Here is a 22,212-nt window from a genome sequence, read left to right on the forward strand (position 1 = left end):
CTGTGATGTGGAGTAGCAGGAAATGATCAATGAGGCTGTGGATAAAATGGTAGTTTAGATGGAAGTTGGGCTTTTGGACAGATATGTTGTTTTTTTTCCATTCATCTGACAGAACATTAATCTAAGCAGCAAAATACACGTAAAAATATTTAAAAATGGGATTGAAAAAAATCAATACGATAACAGGATTGTAAATTTTCTTAATGCCTTTAATGTATTTTAACATATGTTTTTTAAATGTGTTAAAGCAAAGAGAATAATAAGCAGTACATATGGAAAACATTTTTTTTAAACGTGTCTTTAAATAGTTTAATGTCTTGAATATATACGATATATTTTACAAGATAGAAATTAGCATAGGGATCCTTCTAACAACATCACTGCAAGACAAAATGTAATAATAACTATTCAATGCATCTCTAAATTAAATGATAAAAACTCGTGTGAAGATTGATTTTGAAGATCGATAAATGGATTCTTATTTTTATTTAGAGAGTTTTTATTTCTTTTAATCTGATAATAGCTCCCCTTGTTGGGTAAAAATAGACACTGCATTTATCATCGTCTGATTTTTTTTTTTTGTGGAATCTGCAGGTCACCTGCAGGCTACTTTATCGGCGCCTTTTAAAGAAATGCTGGACTTTAAAATGATTTTTTTACGGGTTACACCAGAGTTTACAGTATAGGGTTTCAACTTCTGTGGGAGTTGTGATCTGTTCTAATGAGAAAAAGAAAATGCAGCACCACAATGCTTTGTGTCACCCACTGAGGCGGAGAGATAGACACAGGATTAAAAAAAAAAAAAAGAAAGAGGGGGGAAAAAAACAATTTCTGGACATTTCTAGGAGATAAATTTAATTTCTTTGCTATTTGGAGGTCTTCTTTGAAAATGCAATTGTAATGAACACATTCAAAACTGGAGAATAGATTTACCCTCGGCTTCAAATAAGTCGGTGTTATCGGACTCTGTCATTCGCTCCTTCCCATTTTCGAGCTGCTAATTGATGTTTTTGATGTCGGCGAGAAAATTGAAGAAAATGTCATGTGTGAACCGGCGCGGAAGTTAATAAGATTGACTTCGTTGACTGAATTCACAATGAGCGAAGGAGAGGCGTGTAATGGGGACTGCTGCGAATTCGCCCGTCCATCTGCCGAGGGATGAAATCGACACCTAGCACGAATGGGCCCGTAGAGGTCGATGTGGAGGGATGGAGCATTTGGGATGCCCCCTCCACCTCAAGAAAAAAAAAATCTGTTTTTTCCCCTCCCATCGTAGCAGTTGGGTTTCGGTTTTGTTTCCCACTGATTGGAGTGCATAAGCAGCTGTTTTTCCAGAGGGCTCCTGCCCCAGCCCGGGCCCAGCCTTTTCGTAGACGCGTCTCCCAGGGCTGCCTCCTTCCAAACAATACACGTTCTTAATGCTGTTTTGAGTCTGAAAAGCCACAGAGCTTTATAAAGGTTAGATTAAGATGTGGCTAAAAGATGCACCAATATCAGTTAGGGTCATTGCATATGCTTGGCCAATGTGTAACAGAGCCTGAACTTAAATCCCCTTAAATAAAAGGATAGAAGCACCACCGGGGTCGCTCCATCTTGAGCCATTTATCGAGCTTTGGCGAAAAGCCAAACGTAGCCGCTTTACTTCTCATGTTCTTTTTCCTAAAGTGAATTTTATCTAATGACCTAATTATTAGTTTAAAAAAAAAATTGCCAATTGCTAATAAATGTATAATTTGTCGAAAAGTATTTATTTGTTGATTCATATTAACGTTAGCGGTAATGTGTTGTGCGTTTTTAATTGGGGTACGGATTAGTTGAGTTTGGTTCAGCGCTTCTGATTATTTTTCCCGGCCTAAAGGGGACTGAGCTAAACCCCTAATACGGCCAGTACCCCTAAGCGCTCTTCTTTTTGAAGACACCAAACAAAAAAAAAAAAAGAAGAAAAAAAAGTGGCCTCTGCTAGCGTTCGGCCCTCCGAGGATCGCGGATAAGGGACATTATTCTCAGAATAGGCAATTAATTCCGCTGGCAACGATCGGTTAGAGCTTCTTCCCCCACCGCCCCTCCAAACGCCCTCCTCTCCACCCTCCACTCGCCATTTGAAATGCTAACACAATGAAATATTTTTCTATTGGTCCGTGTCCCTCGGCTAAGCCACCGCCGCGGGCAAAGAATTTCATCGACTGATGAGACCACAGGCATGCCCGATAAAAAGGTTAACTGTACGTGACACGCACTCCAAGTAGGCCGCGGTACCTTGAACTCTCAAGTTCTGTAACTTTTATTTGACTTTTTATTGTTAGCAAAGCCGGGGCTTGTTTGGCCGCCAAGGCCGAAAACGAAGCAAGGTTTTTGTGTGCGTGTATGTGTGTTGCCGTATTACTGAAAAATGTAGGATAACGTGACCGGGTTTTTTTTTTTTTTTTTATAAAGCAATTTCCTTGTTTTTGATTGTGCTTTTTTTTCGCTAACATTTTCCAGGCGAGTTTTCATTGTACGCAGATTTTTATTATTTTTTTCATGAAAAGAAAATAGGCTGTAATCAAATGCAATGCCTTTCAGATGATAACTAAGGATAGTTTTATCTGTGTAATGTACTGTTTCATACAAGTGCGATTGAGGAATTAATTTGTTGATCGGTGTAAACATTCCCGATGAAGAAAATGAAATTGATTAAAAAGAATAAATATTATTTGTATTTGTAGCGCACTCAATTATAATTAATCTGAAACTACCAACCTTTTTTTTTTTTTTTTTGCTTGCTTGCTTTCAATTACATTTTCCTTTAACACAGTATACATTTTGTATCCATTGTGTTGGATTTTACAATAGCTTGGCTCTGCTGTGTGAGAATAAAGAACAATCCAGGATGGCACATTTCTTCCACCTTCAGGGATAGGCAAGGTAGACTGCCAGAGAGTAGGAGGAGGATTCCAGGCTGTTTTTAAATTGTTAGTAAAAGATATATGGGCACAGAATAGGTATGGCTGCTGCAGTACCCCCCAACCCCATCTTTCATGCACACAAACACACTTGCGCACGCACACACACACACACACACACACACAAACGCGGAGTGTGCTGTGCGAGGACTGAGGCAGGTGGCTCCCCATGGCTGCAGCTTCATGACAACATGCCATTAGAAATAGCAGGCCTGTTGATCAATCCTGCCGACATGACAGCTTCGCCGCGAGGCCTGGCTCTTTGAGTGCCGACGCCGCGGCAGCTCCCTCTCCCGTTTCTCCTCACTAATTGGTGAAGGTTTCTCTTATATATGCTCGTGGCACAGGGCTTTTTTTCTCCTCCACCTCCTCCTCCTCCTTTTCTTCTTTTTCTCCCTCTCTCCCTCTTTTTGCTTTTTTAGCTTCAGCTCCTCTTTCCCCCCACCACCACCACCACCACCCCTGCCACCCATCTTTATCTCTCTCTCTCTCTCTCCCTCTCTCTCTCTATCTCTCTCTCTATGTATATATATATAAATATATATATATATATATACATATAAAATCTTTTTTTTTTGTTTTTCATTTTAACATTGTCACATTGGAAGCGATAACTTTGGGTGAGATATTGCAAGTGGGTTGAGTAAAGGGATGTGTGCGCCGCGGGCACTGTTCGTTCTGTATTTTTTGCGGGACTATTGGAGCTGGGATTTGACATTGACTCTAGGCAATGTGCATCAGCACCAGATACACAATGGGGATCATCCAGAGAGAGAGAGAGAGAGAAAAAAAAGTAATCTTTGTCAGGTGAAATGAAGGAGAAACTAGGCCTTTGATACAATTGCATTTTTAATTGCATGGTTTATTTTGACAATTTAGGCAAGGCTGCTAAAAATATTATATCCGTAATTAAGTGACACTGTGTCATTTACGTTGAAACTCATTTATTTTATTTTTTTTATTTCTGCCTTTTCACTAACAGCTGTGTCGCAGAATCCGTATATTTATGTTTATTTGATTTATCACGTAATCCCTTTCTTTCTCATCAAACGGAATTAAGTTGCAAAACGTCAAAACAATTGTCAGGAAATGTCTGTGTGTTTGCCTGCTGACTTGTCGCGGCGCACGGGGGCTTGCGTTCTAATTCCACCAGCGTTTTTTTTCTCTCTCCGGCGCATCACTCATAAACGCCACCCACTCTGAATCTCTCCCAACTAAATAAATGAGGGGGGAGATAAGCACACATTAAATGTTTAACTGTCTCGCATTTGTCATCTGTTTTACCCCTCTTAATTAAACAGACGCAGCTTAGCCCCGGCACTCCAAGTGCAGACACACTCGCATACAAACACACACACATACACACCCCGCCTGTGAGCACTGGAGCCTGAGCGCAAACACTGTCCTGCCGATGATTAATTTAGCCGTTAATATTTATTTTACTCAGTCCTGCTAAGTTAGCAGCTCAGTGGAGGGTGAACCTGAGATTTTGTTTCTCTGTCTTGCAGCCTGTCTTGTTGCAAATTGAGGAGGAAAAGATGGATTTTTTTGTTTTGTTTTGTTTATTTTTTTTATTTTTTTTATTTTTGCATTTGTCCCATAATGGTTTTAGCTGGCAGAGTGGAGAAGTATTCTGTGGGCCCGGGTGTGATTTGTGTCTGCTTCAGTATATTATAGTGATATGGTGCATGTTGAAAACATTAACTACTACCTCCACCCAGTGGCACAAAATGAAAAAAAAAGGCAGGTGTGATTGGCAGCACACAGTATTTAATGTAGTGGGAAGACTTGCCTTAAGCAAAGAGGGGGATGTATTCACCACACAATAGTACTGCTATCTCCCACTCTGCATTGTCTCTCTCATCGCCGACCTTATTACATGCCGTATTTGGCATGAAGAATCCCCTTCTTATCGACACTGAATTTTAATGCCAATACGCTTAGATGGCCGCCTTATTCTAGTAGTTGTTTTGACATCATATTGCATTTTCCCGAAGTGTGTGTTGGTTTATTATTTCTTGGTGAATCAGAAAGGAGATCTGTCTGCACCACTGTTACACTACTGCGCTCTCAACTCGCAGACCTGCTCTGTAAAAATGTGGCGCGATTGAACATTGTGTGGCGCCGGTGCGTTGCCGGTTTTTTCGGGGGCATCAGCAGACGTGGAAAAAGGGGAAAAGGGGAGAGCTGGCGCCCGGGCCCGGGGTGAGTGGGAGAAGAGACGAGAGGAGAATTGGGGGTTCCTCTGAAGCCCCCTCTCCAGATCCGAAGAGCAGAGCGGGGATCAAAGTGGCTTGTTTTATGTGGCTGGTGCGAGACTTTGAAGTCCTAGAGTCACCTACAGCACTCACTTCATCAAGTTCACTAGTGTCTTAATAGCAGATCAATAAGTTTCAAAGTCAGAGAGTTAATTTGATACCAGCGCTGATGTGAACACGCTGGGCCACAGAGCTGCCTGCACTGCTCCCTCTTGTCTCTCTCTTCCCTTCTCTCCTCCTCACCTAGATTGGACCTGTTTTAGGCTCTCAACTTGAATTAAGCTGCGGTGGGATTCTGTGTTCGGTGCCTGTTTTCATCGACAGCCTCGCGTGAAACACTTAATCAGTATCTGTGCTTGTGTCACAAAAATTAAAAGATCATTTGTCTGGTTCCAATTTAATTTGCAGCGTTCCGTCGAAGACATTTGAATTTTAAGATCTGTATTTCACACCCATATTTTTTTTAATGTTTTTATTGTGATGGCATTATTTATTCATGTGAATTAAAACTCACTGACTGCAATACAGGTATTTTATTTCTCTGACATTTTGAGCAACAAATTATTTATTTTTTTCTGGCTCAAAATCATTTTTTAAAAAACAAAAAATAATGTAGTAAGATTTTGAATTTATTTTTAAATTAAATCCAGTTCGGCTGCCTAATTTTTTTATCACATTTATCATCCTTTACTGCTGAATCGGATGAAGTCTAATTCATTACACATGTCATGGTGAGACCTTTAAATATACAAGTTATACATTTTTAATTAAACTGAATAAACGCATATAATAATACACATTTAGGTAACATTTTAACGTCTGTAGCTAAATTAACGAAATATTACAAAAAGTTTTAAATGTGAATAGAGCGCCAGGGGGAAAAAAAAGTACGGCAATGCCGACGGCTTTTGGAGAACCAGGAGAACGGAGCGCTTTCTTATGCGCGCCATTCATTTCAGAAAAAGGGCAGCACCATCTGTATTTGGTTCTGTGACACCAGTGAGGCTGGATCAGCACCTGGAGAACAAAAGGCCAATTTAGTATGTTCATCTAAGGGTTGCTAATGGTATTAGGGAGCCGGCAGGGTGGTCGGCAGGGGCCCGGCGCTCCAAGGTGAGCCCGCAGCTTGACCCCCGCACTCACACCAATTCACCGGGCTGCTGGCATTAGTGCCCCACATCTGCCATTTTTTTTGTGCGACCCCCTCCCCTTCAATGCTTTTCTCCTCATTTTATAGTTGTATTCTTCAGACGGGCGCAAATAGAAAATACGTTTTAATTTAAACCAAATAAGATTTTTTTGCATTCGGCCGTTCCTCTGACCGAAATCGGTGAACGGAGAAAACGAATCAGATAATTGTGGAAAAAAGAATGAATGCTGCTTTTAAAGCTGTGTTTTTTTCAGAACTTACAATATGTGAGAAAAGAGAAGAATGTTTTTAAAATCATGCTAAAGATGATGAATGATGCTTTGGGTACAGAGGAGTGAAGATGCGTGTCATGTGCTTCATTTTTCAAGGCAGGCACAGGCAGGAATGCTTTTGGTTTAGGCAAATATTTCAGATATGAGAGAGCTTTATATTTATTTAATCCTTAGAGAAACCATTTTTATGAGAAAAAAAATCAAATGACATCATTATTTAGAAAATATTTCAGACGTGTGCATTGTGACATATTTGATGGAGATCTGGAAAATTGCGCAGAGAGCCGTGTTTGACAGAGCCGTGGTTCCTGGTGTGAAGCTGTTTCTGTGAGAAGTGGGGTGGCGGAGCAGGGAAAAAGCTCCTGGATGCAGCGGGTGGTGCTGATGGAGGCTGCCTGTGTGTGGTCCTCAGCGGTCGGTGCTCCGCCGGGCTCTGCCGAGAGTGCTGGAGGTCCAAGGTTTTTAATGAATGTTTCATGTTAAATTTAGCGCCAGCGTTGCTCGCAGTGCAGCGCTTGTACATCTTATTTCTCTTAATGTTCCGACAAAAGGTGAAAAAGCGAATCCAGATCGGCTCTGTAAAAAAAAGAAAATCAAGCAGCATAAATCCGTTCATCAAAAGAAAAAAAAGAAAAGAAAAAGATGTTCTTTGAATTTAAATTTTTGTCTGCCGTCACCAAAATTATTTGTAATTTATGATTTCAGTCCTTTAAAAAAAAAAAATGTTTAAAATCGCGAGTAAAAATATTTCTAAATTCCTCTCCTTTTTTTCTCGAGGTTCCTGCTGTTCATGCACCATGAAATCTTGCTTCATTAAAAGTGTATTAATCTTGTCTCGTCTCATGGGAGGTACCTTAAGATGATGCTGTGTCTTTTTCTTTAAATTGTTGGAGGAGAAAAAAAAAAAAATCTTCCAGATTTGGTCCCTGTCAGTCAGAAATAATTGTGTGCTTAATCTTGTCCCTGATGGATGACTTGGAGTTCAGCAATGGGCCAGCTCCAATGACAAATACAATATTAATATTCATTAACTGCTTTGACAATGCTAATTTTGATGCAGTAGTAAAGGGCCTTCCAAAGTTAGCGGCCAAAGCATCAGAGCTGAGCAAGGTGGCAAGATAATTTGTGCTGCTTTACTGAGCTGAAGGCTTTTAAAGTCTTAAGCAGGGGAAAAAAAGGCTAGGTACCACAAACAAAATAAAAGAGAAAGGGAAAAAGTTCAGACGCATTGGAAACCAGGACTGTGGAAGTAATACGATCAAGAGACGGCTACAAATATTTGACACCTCCAATGCTGCATCTTTGAGCAAATTTTTTTTTTTATTTAAACAAAAACCTACAACAAAAAAAAGGAGCATAACATGGTAAGTCAGCACATTCTGGATTTTTTTTTTTGTTTAATCGTTTTGATCTTTTCAATTATCGCTATTTGAAGATCAATAGTCATTTTTTTTCTGCTGTGGTTAAAAGGCTCACAGCGGTGGTATAGTGGATGGTCGGATCACGGCTTTAAGAGTGGGCTTCCTCTCTTCAAGCCACCAGTTGGCCGGGTTGAATTTTCTATTGCCAGCTCTCCTGAAAACCATACAGGGCTTGTATCCATTTATTGGTATTTTTGGTATTGTTTTAACTGCTTGTTGTTGGCTTGTTGTCTGGCAGGTTTGTCTTTGGAGTTGGGGTTCCTTTTTCCCCTCCAGTTGTCTTAAGAGAGTTCAGGCAGGCGAGTTGGAGGTGCAAAAGCTGGCATCACAGTGACAGGCTCTTTTGGTGATAAATGTTTGGAGGGTTTTTTTGGGTTTTTTTTGTCTTTTGTGTTTGCCGTTTTTTGCGGGGCTTCTTACATCAAAAATTGGGGCTACCGACGGGCGGGACTGAGGGGGCAACGTGGCTGCAACACCACACACCCTTTGCCCTGGATCGGAATGCTTTCTCTAGCCTTTTTTTTTTTCTGACACTTTTTCTGCCCAGCGTTTGTGTTTTTTTGATTTTGCATTTAATTTAGTGTGACTAGCGGTGAATGGAGCGTGGCTAGTTTTGGGGATTAATGACATGACGAGAGACACCCCGCTGCTTGAGTTTAGCCAAGTTAGGGCAACTCCTATAGACGGCACTCCACTACCTTTATGTCTGCCAAGCCGCTGAATGAAAGCCTCTCTCTTTCTCTCCCTCTTTTTGTTGTTCTTTCAACTTATCAAAGAAAGAGAGATGGACACAAAAGAGCTTGTTAGGGGGGATATGAAGATGGGCGAGGGGGAAAGAGGGAGTCCCGGTCAGACGTGGAGAAGAGCAGCGCAGCCTGAGTGTGCGTTTGAATGCACGAGGGGGCTGAGAGTGAACAGCCAGCTCTGGCCACCCGCTCGTGGTCCTGTCCGCTCTGGGACCTGGAGGGCTGCCTTCCTAAGTCGCTCCAGCGTACCTTGGCTCTCGCCCGGTCCTCTGGCCGCTCTCTTATCGGCTTAACCCATCGGGCGTTAGCGAGGGGCTGCCGTAGATGAGGTGCTGCCCCCCAGTGGATTAGTGGCTGACATGGTGGTGGGAGTCTGCTTGGAGTCTGTGCACTACCACGAGTGCCAGCATGCTTGTTTTAACCAGGAACCGAGCAGCATCCCAAATACAGCTCTTTTAAATGGTAAGACTTTTCAACATTTTAATTACTGCTGTGCTTTATTTTCTGCTGCTTGTTTGGCTTTAAATATTATGTTTGCATTGAATTTATTCATAGATATTTTTTCTGGGCTCCGTTTGGCAATTTATAACACTTATGTTGCTAAGTGACAGATTGACAATTTGGATAATGAAAGGCAGTGTTTGATTGCTTTGTCTTGACAGCCTGACAGGGGTGTATTATTCTAAGACATCAAACTAAATATGATTATTGTTCATTGTGTGTTAAAACACAGTTATATTAAATCTTACTGATAAATGCCATTATTTATATTGAAGCCATTTAAAATATTATGTGTTGTATTAACATTAAGATTTAAGTCATTTTGACCGTGTGTCTTATCTACTATTCCTGTGCTTCTGTTCACATCAATAAATCATATTTTTTAAATATTTTCTGTCTAAAATCTTTAACCATATGTCATTTTTAATCAAATATGATTTTTCGTAAATTACATAATTATACTGTAATTATTACAGCATAAGCTAAAAGAAGAGAATGAGGGCTTTGAAGTTAGGCAGTATTTTCTCTTTACTGTTTTTTTGCTGCATTGTTTCATTTTATTTGAGAAAATAACGAGTTTGTAAAGGTCATAGGCTGTTCCGTTGGCTTGTTTCGTAAAAGTTTTTGTTCTTTTTTTTTTTTCTCGCATTGCACACTTTTGGGTCTCGTGCGAACATCCCAGACAGTGGAGTGGGATAGAGTTTTTTTTTTTTTCTTCGCCCCCCTGTGCTCTCTTGTGTTGTGGCGTTGATGCCATTGTGGCTGGGTGATTGGGAGCTGTCCATCACTTGCTGGTGAACTGGCAGTTTACTTAAGAAAGTGCACGTGGGACAAAAGGAGATGGCAGGAGTGTGGCAGGCCGGCTGAATGGAGGGAGGGCAGGCAATTAGCCACCGCCTTGTCGGGGCTCTTTTACTTGTCAAGCTGGAGCCCCCGCGCTATTGTCCAAGCTGTGTAAAGGACATTCCCAGGGCTTTGTTTTGGCTTTAAGGGCCTCAGGACTGCCTGCTGCAGGCCAGGGGAAGAGCAGAGTCCTAACAGTGACAGAGAGGCTGAAGAACTACAGGAGAAAAAAAAAGGAACAGCGTGTTAAGATTAAAGTCTCTTAGTTGTTTCTGTTGCCAACTTTTAAAATACCTCAATACAGCTGAAAAACATTAATCTTATATTGAGCTCATTTTTTCCAATATGTCTAAATTCCCTTACTTTAGTTCTTCTTCCTTAATCATTTTCCTCTTTGTCATGTTGTATTAAAAGATATATTAAATGTTACTGTGCTCGGATGGGAATAATTCTTTCTATAAATATTTAATTTGTCATGGTCATTAGCGAGTTCCAGGTTGTTATTAAAGGTAATTAAAGGCTGACATGTCTAGTTAATTATAGAATATACATTTAAAAACAGTTTATTTTGTGATTTTAAAATTATTTTTTTAATCTGAGGTGGTTTAACATTATTTAAAATTGATTATTTAATTATTTGTATGTGTTCTTTTATTAAGCATTTCTCTAACATTAAATATTTAATGTGGAACCAATTTTCTCTGAGCCATCTCGGGAAACAAATATTTTTTTTATATTTTTATTGATCTATATGTATATATATATTATTATTTTTTAAACATGACAGGACATTTTAGGAGCATGTTTAATTTTGAAAACGACAAACATTTGTTGGAATTCCCCCTGTAATGCACCTGTGTGTGTGTGTGTGTGTGTGTGTGTGTGTGTGTGTGTGTGTGTGTGTGTGTGTGTTTGCACTCACAGCCAACAGATCTCTCGAGTTTCTGTGCGCTTGTTGAAAGAAGTCGTGACCACGTGAAGCTTATCATTTGACTTCAGTATTCAGGAGAGTAATGGATTTGAAGGTGAAATAGTCGCACTGAAAAGAGAATGGGGAGAAGAGGGCGGCGAGGAGGGGCTTGAGGCCTTGTTCACATGGACCTTGAATGGAGACAGAGTTGAGGGGCGAGTTAAGAGAAGAATTGTTCTCCACTCGGAGGTGTTGTTTAGAAAAACGGTGAGAGGAAGAAGAAAAAATAATAATAAAAAAAGGAGTGCGACGAAAAGGTGCCACGTCCATGTCAGAGTGAAGACTTTCTCTCCCTCTCCTCGGTTTATCTCCCACCCGCCCCCTCCGGAAAGTGGGTATGAAGAGGGGACTGTCAGCATCACACAGATAAAGTGACTGTTGGCCACACTTTGCTGAGCCTGCCCTCCCTTTGTGGATGTTGTTGTGTCTTGTTCCTTTTTTTTTTTTTCTCCCCCTTCTATCTCTCTCTCCCTCTCCTGCTCTCTCCTCTTTGTCTCCATCTCTCGCCTTGCTCGCTTTACCTTGTAGCCAAAGCTTTTCAAGCTGCCAGTTCGTCTCTGGGCATCCTGGAGGCACAGCAGAGCCCACACACATACACACACATACTCTAAGAAACACATACACAGACCCAACGTACAGCAGGGATTTGGGTAATAACTGATTTTGTGTGTGTGTGCGTGTGTTTGTGAGTATATATTTTTTTCTGGAGTATTGCTTGTGGGAAGACTGCTGCAGTGCTGAAAAGCTGCTCACAGTAATTTTTCCTTCTCTGTCTGGCTCTCACTTTTTGTACTTCTTGTCACCGGCATCAAAACTTTCACTGAGAAAGAAGAGGAGACTGCTGGCCGCTAAGAGCAAGGGCTTCGTGGTTAGAGTGAGGGATTTCTGGGGGATTTTCTTTTTTTTTTTTTTTTAAGGATGGATGTCGGTGGGTGGGAAGGATTGTGGTGACTGTGTGTTTGTGTGTGTGTGTTCATGGAGAATCTAGGCCTCAGACCCTGAGCCTGCTCTAGACGCCTCAAGAGATACACACACTCTAATGTCAAAACCTGGGGGAACAATGGTCAGCCGGCCGCGGCGCCAAGTGCAAAGAGAGGGGGGACGATAAACACACGTGCACACACACCACACATGCCCATCAACACACTCGCACACAGTGGAGGAAGAAGCCAAGGCAGGAACAGACAAAGAAGGAGGAGAAGTGGAGGAGAGAAGCGGCCAAGAGAAAGCGAGAGGGCTTCTCCCCGGCGTAGAGAGAGAGGGAAGGAGGATCTGGGGGGGCCAGGTGGAAGGAGGAGGAGGAGGAGACGGGGGCGGGGGTGGGACCGAGGGGGTCATGTACCCGCGGGATGGAGCTTCAGCCGGGCCGGAGGAGACGGGAGCCAAGGCAGGAGTCCTGGGCCCCGGGCTCTCTCTCCTCCAGCAGGTGGGCTGCTGGCACCTCAATCTGAGCAGCTGGGTGAGTAACGCAGCACTGCTCCCCTGCTTCTTCACTTTCTCTGCTTTTTTCTTACCACTGAAGGCTTTTAGCATTATTCTGACAGGTTGTTGTTGTTGTTGTTGTTGTTGGTAGTAGTTTGGTGAGGGTGAAGGGAGGGGGTTGGCATTTGGGTGGAGAGAGTCGTGGTCATCTGATTTCTGCTCATGTACATGCATGCTAATTGATCAAACCCTGAAACCTGCAGGAGTTGCGTAACTCTCGCACACTTTAATATTATTTGTTTTTTCGTTAATACTCTTAAATTGAGGCCTAAATAATAAATATTATAAACAGTCTATCTAGGTTGATTCAAAATGCACATTTTCAGAAACATGATTCTCTCTCGAGAGGAATATTATTTACTTGACAAAACATTATTTGATCAAGCTCATGTCTTAACCATGAAATGTAAAATAAGATTTCAATAACCTCACAGATTAACATATCCCTTTGTTAATGTTGCCATCCAATTCAAATTCTTAATTGCTCGGCTTTCAACTGAAATTCTGAGAGGCTGATTGCATTTCAAAAGGCAGAATTCAGTCTGGCTCTTAACACTGTGATACAATATCACCTCTTAGAGAAGCCCCTTTAACTCAGGTACGAGCTCAAGAGGCTGTTTACATTGAAAAGAGAAAAAAAAGCTTTAACGCACGTGCGTCTAAGAGGCCGATTTGTCTTTTTTCGCAGAATACAACAGTCCTACCAAAAAAAAAAAAAAACACTCCATATTTAAGCTATTTGTGCGCAGTTTTTATTTATCTGTGACATATCAGAACGTGTCCTTTCTGCGATTCCATTTGATGTGCCGACTATCAAAGATGTGGGGAAGCAAAAATAAATGGTGACGAACGACTTGAGTGCTAGTGAAGAGAGCAGGAGGAAGGGGAGCAAAGGCTCTGGCCCACATAATATTTTTGTTCAGCGCTGTGATCAAGCAGTCGGCATGTCACTGCAGCAAAGTGAATAGATTAACTTTTAAATATACTGTGGTCTCGGGAGCCCCTTGCCCCTCAGAGATGCATCTTATCTGCAAGAGAAAACTGATCAACACCTCCATATCTGCTTTTTAAATCATTTTTCCCCTCCATACAATTCCCAGGTTCTTCATATTGTGGAGTTTTTTTTCCCCCCCTCCCTCTGATGATTAACCAAGAAATATTATTTCTGAAACGCAGCAGGGTTTTTTTAATCATGCTGGAGGATCGTGGCTCTGATAAGCCTTTAATTTGTCGGAGCATTTCATATTCCGCTGGCGTTAATCTCTAAGTATTCCTTTAGATTGTCTGCTTGAATCTGGGGATTGATTTGACTGAGTGCTACCAGGGCTAGTGTAAGCGTGTGTGTGTGTGTGTGTGTGTGTGTGTGTGTGGGGACATTGGTTGGTATGATATGGGGGTTTTGCTAGGAAGATGAAGATCTTTAGCCTGGAGGGGGCACTCTATACCTCCCATAGGAAAAAAAAAAACAGCAATTGTGTGTAAACACATTTCAACAGGACGACACTGAATGATACCAGATGATTCATTAGAATGGTGGCAGCACAGCTTGTACTTTTTGTTTTGCTGAAATCAAATAGCGCGCACATACTCGCACACACATACAAATTACTCCTCTCTGACACTTTCTCCAGTGTTGCTGTTGTGTGTTTTCTGTGTGGTGTCACTCCATGTGCCTTGGACGCGGGCCACTTGCACGCTCTGGGAGAGGCTCAGGGCGCTCTGGCAGCTTTTTCTGCTTGCTTTGGAATTTGGAGGCCTGAGAGGACCCCAATCCATCACGGCACTGTCATCCCCACATCTCTCTCCTCTCTTCTCTGGCCTCCCTTCACTGCCCCGGCCTCACTACAGCTCATTAGCGCCCCGCAAGCTGTTGTGACAACTCATCATATCATGACACAAAGCAGAGAGACAGAGGCTCCAGCCCCCCCACCCAGACACCCCCTGGGCCCGCGAGGTCGCCACCTTCACATTTAGGGCTCAAATTGGCCCTGGAAATGCAAGGCCAACAGCTTTTTCCTGTCCGGCCTGCACCTCTCTGTCTCCCTCTCTTTGTCTCACTCGGTCCTGCTGTCACTTTCTCACCCCCTCTTGCCTTCTCCTGTACCCCTGCCTCTCCCTCCCCAGAGGTCTGACTTGAAGCAGCTCATTCATTTGTCCACTTCCAAAAAGGCTCTTTTCACATGGTGACGGGGGCAGCATTTCTCACCAGCTAGTACAGGAAATATTTTACACATGAGACAGTATTGTGGTCATACCGGCACAGCAGCTTGTCAAATTGGTTTAACGCTGGCATTGTTGGAAGTTTTGAGACCACAAAAATAGTGGCGTTTGTTTGCCATCAATGGCCAGTAGGTAGAGAAGCGGCATTGTGAATAGAGGATTACACAAAAGAACGAAAATACAAACGCATATAAGCTTCTTTTCCTTGAAGCATATGAGCCTCACAGCTGGAAATAGACTAGAATTGAGTAGAATAAATGGTGCCAAGGCAATATCAACAACATGACCAGAGGCGGCAACTACTGTTTCTGTTTGTGTCTGCTGTACTTAAGTGTGCTGCCTGCACTTCACAACACTGGCCTTCCTCAGCAGCAGGCGCTGTATGTGTCCTGGACGTGAAAAGAGTCAATGTGCTCATTGATGTTTGTACAAGACTGTGTGCTTAAATTTTTCTGCAGGGTCTTTTAAATGTGAAATCTCTTTTATATATATTTTTTTTAGGTTTGAGAATCATCATGACTACAGAGGAGCGTCTCTGTTGGTCTTCTGCTATATTTGTTTGTTGTAATGACGGAGGTGGTGGGAAGGATGCAAGTCAGCGGGGGTGTTGGGGCAGGAAATGTTCTTTCTTTTCCCCTGGCTTTTGTGGAGCAAAGCCTCCCACGTTGCCTTGCTTTTGTTTCTTATTGCTCTATGGGCTCTGTGCGGCTGAAGCACCCAGCAGCCTGCCAGACGAGTCCTTGGTTTTTGTATTGTCCCACAGTGACCACGGGGGCAGGTGCTTGGGCCTCCTTTCCGCAAGGGACCACCGGGTGCTGCTTTTGACGTCAGCGAGAGACATAGTGGGGTGTGCGATGCGGTCACATGGGATGTAGGGTGGAGCAGGTGAGCCGATTGAAGACGTCAGGACCACAGGAAGTGTCACGTCAGCTGGCTGACCTTATATGCGTTCCATGATCAATGCTGTGGGTTCGAGTTTGATTGATGGATTTCTTGAGTTTTCAGCATGTGGAAGTCAAAGGAAAGACCTGTAAAGGAATGTGACAACTCACTAAACAGTCTTATAAAAACCAGCAAGTACCAAAAAACTTATGTTGCTATGTTCTTTTCTTCACATCCAGCCACACTCGGTAGTGGACTGAGCGGACTGTGGAGGCAGCAGTCAATCCAGCCCGTTGCCTCACTCTGGGCTTTTCAAAAAAAAAGAGCACACTCTTAGACCACAAGCGACTGTGATGTAAATCGCCTGGCTTCTAGCTCTCTCTCTCTCTCTCTCTCTCTCCCATACACACCCTCTCTAACACCCCCTGTCTAAATGTGGACTCAGTGGATGGGCATTTTGAACTGTCTTCTCAATGGCTGGGGGCCCCTGGACAAAAGAACTCATTTAAATGGCCACTAAAGCTTTTCAGCACCAAGAGATGAAGAATTGACAACATTCTTTCACATCATTACCCGAGGGAGGAGCGGGGAGTCGTGAAGGAGGAGGTTAGGAGGTGAGAGATAGAGGAAAAAGAGGGAGAGAGAGAGAGAGAGAAGAGAGGAAGACAGGAGGCCATCTTCTTGCGGATTCATCAGCTACGTTCGGCAGCTGTCAAAGCCCCCCCACGTCCTGATTGTTTTTTCTACCACTTCTTCTTTTTTTTTTCATCCATCCATTCTAGATGTGCAGATCAGATCAGGAGCGGTCTTGGTTTATGTTTCTTTTTAACGAATTCCATTCCACCTACCGCCCCCGCCACCCCCCGACACACAAACACACACACACACCCAACCCCTCTCTCTCTCTCTCTCTCCATAGCCTTTTCAGCTCAGGGCTGTGAATGAGTCCCAGGAGTCTCTCTGCCTCCCTGGAGTTCTGCTGGGGTTCATTAATCTTTCATTGGGACCAAGGCAATAGGGAATGCCCCCCCCCTCTCTCCTCGCACCTCCCACTTTCCACTCCCCCCCACCACTGCCACTCCAGAACAGAGGCCTAGATGGCCAGTCTTATACGGACCCATACAGATGGACAGCTTTAACTACCCAGTGAAAATTTAGCACGGGGCTCTCTGAATGGACTGTTGACTCTCGCACAGGCCCCGATATTAACTTCAGCCTCAAACACAGTCCCGGGCAGATAGATGATTTGTTTGCAGCATTAAGTTCTACTCACATTTGTCTCGCCCTGGGCCCGCAGCTTTGCATTTGTATTGTCAATGAGCATCGGGCCAACTGAGCATCTTATGTATGTATGCCCCCCCCCCCTTCCTGCCAACATCTAGTCCCATTAATGTTTTTCAAAGTCTGCTGGAAATGTGCCACAGTGGAGCTTTTTTTTTTTTCTTGCATGGGTTAAAGTCACTAATGAGGGTGTGTGGCCTATGAGAGAGCAGATAGAAAACACACACACACACAGGCATCTTGGTGTCTCACTCCTCTCCCCCTGAACATATCATCCATGTTATGATAAGCCTGATTAGTGCTGCTTCTTTGACTGCTGAGGGCAGGATAAGGATGTGTGGGTAAAGAGGCGAGAGCAGCCTCTTCCACGAGCCTAATCTAGAGCAGAGCTCTAATCTGGTTATCTTGTGGTTGGGGGGACTTGTGTGTGTATTAGTGTCTGTCTCGGGCCTGGCCTGATGAGAGGGGCTGAGCTCCGGTTAACACAGGGGCCCACGGCAGCACACCCCTAAAGCTTCACTGTAATCTTTGGGTAATTGAAAAAAAAAGGGGGCCTGCACCACTTAGGAGCACAAAGAGAAGATTACATAGCTAAAACTAATTTGGCAAAAATGCAGAAATGGATTTTCAGCCCCACCTCCTCTCTCCCTAACCCTTTTATTACAATACACCCCTTACCCTCCGTGAACCAGGCCCTGGGGGAATAGAAGAGGAGGAAGGGGAGCGAGGAAAGAAGGGGAGGCCGGAGGAAGCTTCGAGAGCTTGGAGGAGGAGAGCTGACTTGAGCTGCTAATGACTGTGGATTTACACGCGCTGCCTTGATTTGGTGGTTTACAGATGATCGATTACTTCACTGCAACCGTGGTTAAAAAGTGCCTCATCACACATCAGACCCAAATGTGAACTGGCAACCCCCCAAGCCTCTTAGATTGTGTTACTGAATTCCAGGGTGACACCGCAGAAGTGTTTTTAATTACAAACCACACTATTTTCACTGTGGCTTGGCGGTTTGGCGCCTCGAGAGTACCCGGAATTTGATAGCTCTTCTTCCTGAGAGACCAAGCTGCAATTCTGTGGCAAGCGTCTGAAATCTCTAACCCCTAACCCAAATATTAACACCCTGCTCTTTTTTCTTTCTTTCCCCCCATTCTCTCTCTCTCTCTGTCTCTCTCTTTCTTTCTCTCAGTCTAATAAGGTTCCAGTGGTACAGCACCCTCACCATGTGCACCCTCTCACGCCTCTGATCACCTACAGCAATGAGCACTTCACACCGGGGAACCCCCCACCTCACCTACAGACAGACGTGGATCCCAAAACAGGTAAAAAAAAAAAAACCCAAAATACTTTTTCCATTTCTTGCATGTACGTTTGTCTGTTGAGATTTTTTAAAATTCAAAACAGCTACTTGATTTCTGCTATAAAACAGCATTAGAAAGGAGTGGGGTTTTTTTTAAAAGGTGAAACTTCTGAACGTACGTTTCAAAAAGAAGTTCAGCTCTTCGCAGATAAGGCATGTCACCTCTTTGTACTGATGGTGGTGTAAATGTTTTATTATGCCCTGCCATCATGGTTCACATATTCAGGACTGTTTGCCTTGATGGCGTCTGTCTGTCTGTAGACACGTCCTTGTAAAAACAGATCGAGATGAAAGCATAACTCCAATGTTTACAATACTCTTCTGCAATATTATCCTATTTCCTATCGATACCACCCACATATATCTGTATGTTTGCCTATTTCTTCATCTGAGAAACCAAACTGCAGCTGTTTTTATGAGAACGTGACAGTTAAAAGTGGGACAGAGTCATCTCGAGTGCTTCTTGTTGGCCAACTGCTCTTATATGTTACTGATTGATTTAGCTGGCATGCTAATGAATACGGTTTGGCCTCGGCGGGAAAGTGGCCTTACATTGGAGAACAAGAACCCGTGGAACAGTGGCTCATAAAGCTCTCGTTAAACATGGAATCCAGCGAACAACCATGACCACAACTTCGTTTGCCAAGACTAAAAAAAAAAAAACAAGACGGCCACTGTAGTCGGAGCTCCTCACAGAGTCCTCAAGGCTGTCGCAAAAAAAAAAAAATCCTCTAAATAGAGGATGTGACCCGAGCGCTCGGATTTATAGTTTTCGATTACCGACTCTGTCAGAACTGTACTTACATCTTGACAGCCTGTTGATCTCGCAGGCTCAGAGCGTCCACGTTTAGCTTTCAGATTCTGCCCACACATCTCTCTCCCACAACAATTCAGCACATGTTTTTTTTAGGCAATTCCATTCATTCCGTAAGCATCTTGACCCAGCACTTTATTTTGTTAACTGTCATTCAGCCCGTTCTTTCAGGTTAATGCATTTCCACCGCGGTGAATAATTTCATGCTTTTCCAGCGGTCTCTCGTGGGTTCAGTCAGTGTTTTAGGTAATAATGTTCCCTTATTATGATGGTCCTTACAAGGGGGAAATAATGCGCCAGCTGCTGTTTAATGTAGTGCTTAATGGGGCTGCTTAATTGGGCTCAGTGTTTAATTAATTAATGAGCTATATTAGGTCTTCTGCGCTGGGTGGCGATGGGATAATGTTCCTAAGGCTTTTCTCTTTAATAGAGCTCGCCTTTGTTATAACCTTATTCCAAAAAAAAAAAAAGGTTTTCCGCTTAGAGACAAGCTGCTGCACAGCACGTTGTCCATCAGAAACAGAATCGCTCTCAAGAGTCAGTTCCTGGATAACCTGGATCAGCTGCAGACTTTGGGTGTAACCACCAACACCGGCCAAGTTCTGATCTATGAAGACTGATCTGGCACTTAATTCCAGCGTATTGACACTGGCCAAAATATCTGCAACAACAGCTGCACAGGCAAAGCCAGCTGAGTGTAGAGAGAAACACACATCAGCCAAAATGATCCAGTTCTTGGGTCTACTGAGCGCTCACACACACACCTCCTTGCTGTGCTTTTACACATGTCTAGTGCTCCCTGTTTCAAGTTTGTCATGAGAGAGAAAGTTATTTTTACACCCGGCTGTGTACGAGACCTTTTCAAGGCATTCATTCAGGGCAGCTTGTCGATGCAGTTTCTTCGCCTGTCAGCTGCCACAGAAAGTAAAAGGCAAACACCGCGGACGCTGTCTGTGATTGCTCGGCGATGCCCTCACCAAGAGCTGTCCTTAAATTGGACATCTTTGTCACTGTTCATCTGCAGGGGATAACAAACAAAAAACCCAGCTGCTGTTTTTTTTTTTGTGTTAAATCTGACTATTGGATAGGACAAATGGAGACCATCGAGCCAATTCATGCGCCGCGCTTCAAATAGTTATTAACTGTGTCAGAACGGAAACTCTGAGCATGTAGCTATCGAAGGAGCCATTAATAAGAGTCAGAAGCAGAAGTGTTGACCTTATTAGAGTGAAAAGACACTTGCATATTTCTAATACTGGTTTATTCATGTGTAATATCAGCTAAAACCTCCATCCTGCCAGTGTGTCAGGATAAATCAGCCTGACTCAACCTGTAGCCCTGTATTAGCAGCTCTCTGATCACAGAGAAGCCTTTAATTATATTGTTGTGTTTTGTTAACTTCTAAACCTCAGTCATTTTATATCATTAGAGCCGAATCAGTAGACAAATGTGACAAGAATCGTGTTGGTGTTCTCTCCTCACCTCTCTCCCCTCTGCCTCTTCCAACACATTGTGCCGCCGCCGCCGCCGCCTCAAAGGCCTTTGATCAGGAAGTGTGATTTAGCAGTGTGTACATGCGAGCAACAAGCCCTCTTCCTCCTCCTCTTCCTCCCATCTGCACTCCTGTGATGTCTGCCCCATTCAGATGTGAAACTCTCAACAAAGAATAAATTCTAGGCGCTGACAAAGATTTGGTTCTCTCCCTCTCTTTTTCTCTTTGTCACCATCCTGTCTGTCCACCTCCTCTCTGCTCCTGTCATCCTCTTTCTTCCACAGGAATTCCAAGGCCTCCACATCCTCCAGATATATCTCCTTATTACCCACTGTCACCTGGCACTGTCGGCCAGATCCCCCATCCGCTAGGATGGTTAGTACCACAGTAAGCGAATCCATTTTTTATTCCTCTTTCTATTGTATTCTCTTAAAGGTTGTGTGGGGGGAAAAAAAAGCTAGGATTAATACGCATGGACTGTATATCAAACTGAATCATCAAAGATTAAATAGAGTAAACACAACGTGTGTACACAGTGAAGCAGGATGTTTGTCTTTATATACACAAAGTCAATTATGGAAGCTGTCTCTGTCTCCTCCCTGGAGTGGGTCCTGTCTCTGTGTTTAACTCCTCTCAGACTTAAACTCCACCCTTAACTTTCCAACACACTCACTCCTGGACCACAGCAGCTCGATGCTGCTTCCCGAGGCCCTCACCAACCTTAACTTGCTACTTTGTGGCAAATACTATTTTGCATGTCTCTGTATGGTCCAATTAGAGCAATGAACCATGATTGCCCGTATTTTACCCACAATTCCACACGGGGGCTGTCCCCTGGTAACTCTTGTCAACACTTGTTAATATGACAAAAGGCTACAAATTAAGCTCTGTTAATTTAATGTTTTCTCACCGCGATCTAAATACCGAGAGAGGCCCCGAGCGCAGCCATGGCGCCCTTTGATTTGCTGCACTTTATTTTGGTATAAATTTACATTCATTATTGTTTGTCTTTGAATGTGTAGACCTCAATTAGTGTGATGGCTCCATTAAAGAGACCCGCGCTTCGTCTTTAATTATCACAACAAAACACCTAGTTCCAGCTTGGGGAGGAACAGGGCCCCACTCTGTCGACACCGAGCGAAGGGTTATGAAATTTAATTAGCCACTGCTATCAAGATTTGTGGCATTCAAATTGTTCAGAGTTTTCCTCCCTTTGATCTGCGCTCTGCAATCCCCTAGATTTTTGTCCTGATCAAATGAGAATAAAGAGGCCCACAGTGGGGAGAGGAGAGAGACAGAGGGCTTTACCTTCTGCTCTTCCATCAACCCTGTTCCTTTACCTTTATCGCCTTTCTTCTTTTCTTCCCTCTTCCCAGGCAAGGTCAACCTGTTTATCCAATCACAACAGGGGGTTTCAGACACCCCTACCCAACTGCGCTCACTGTCAACGCATCCATGTCAAGGTGAGTTGAGCCCTAGGAGCTAAACACACATACCACGCACGTGCACACACGCACTCTTCACACATGCATACAGGTCGTGCGTTTGTGTTGGCTGCGAGGGCAAATGCGCGCAAGCAAC

At 43.4% G+C, this 22,212-nt stretch overlaps 1 protein-coding gene across 31 annotated transcripts in view; it reads left to right on the forward strand.

Moving 5' to 3' along the window:
- The window catches only part of tcf7l2 (transcription factor 7 like 2), an 88,791-nt gene that overhangs the window by 53,298 nt on the left and 13,281 nt on the right, over window positions 1–22,212 (forward strand). For 28 of the 31 annotated variants that reach the window (XM_027289508.1, XM_027289507.1, XM_027289506.1 and 25 more), the window contains 3 exons: window positions 18,155–18,287; window positions 20,916–21,018; window positions 22,008–22,094. In XM_027289508.1, the coding sequence (XP_027145309.1) occupies window positions 18,155–18,287; window positions 20,916–21,018; window positions 22,008–22,094 (323 nt within the window). Of the gene's footprint in view, window positions 1–12,424; window positions 12,563–18,154; window positions 18,288–20,915; window positions 21,019–22,007; window positions 22,095–22,212 lie in introns of those variants that run through there. The other 3 variants (XM_027289509.1, XM_027289523.1, XM_027289513.1) reach the window with 1 other exon arrangement.

This window comes from Larimichthys crocea, chromosome XVI, assembly GCF_000972845.2.
Source record: "Larimichthys crocea isolate SSNF chromosome XVI, L_crocea_2.0, whole genome shotgun sequence".
NCBI classification, from domain to species: Eukaryota; Metazoa; Chordata; class Actinopteri; family Sciaenidae; genus Larimichthys; species Larimichthys crocea.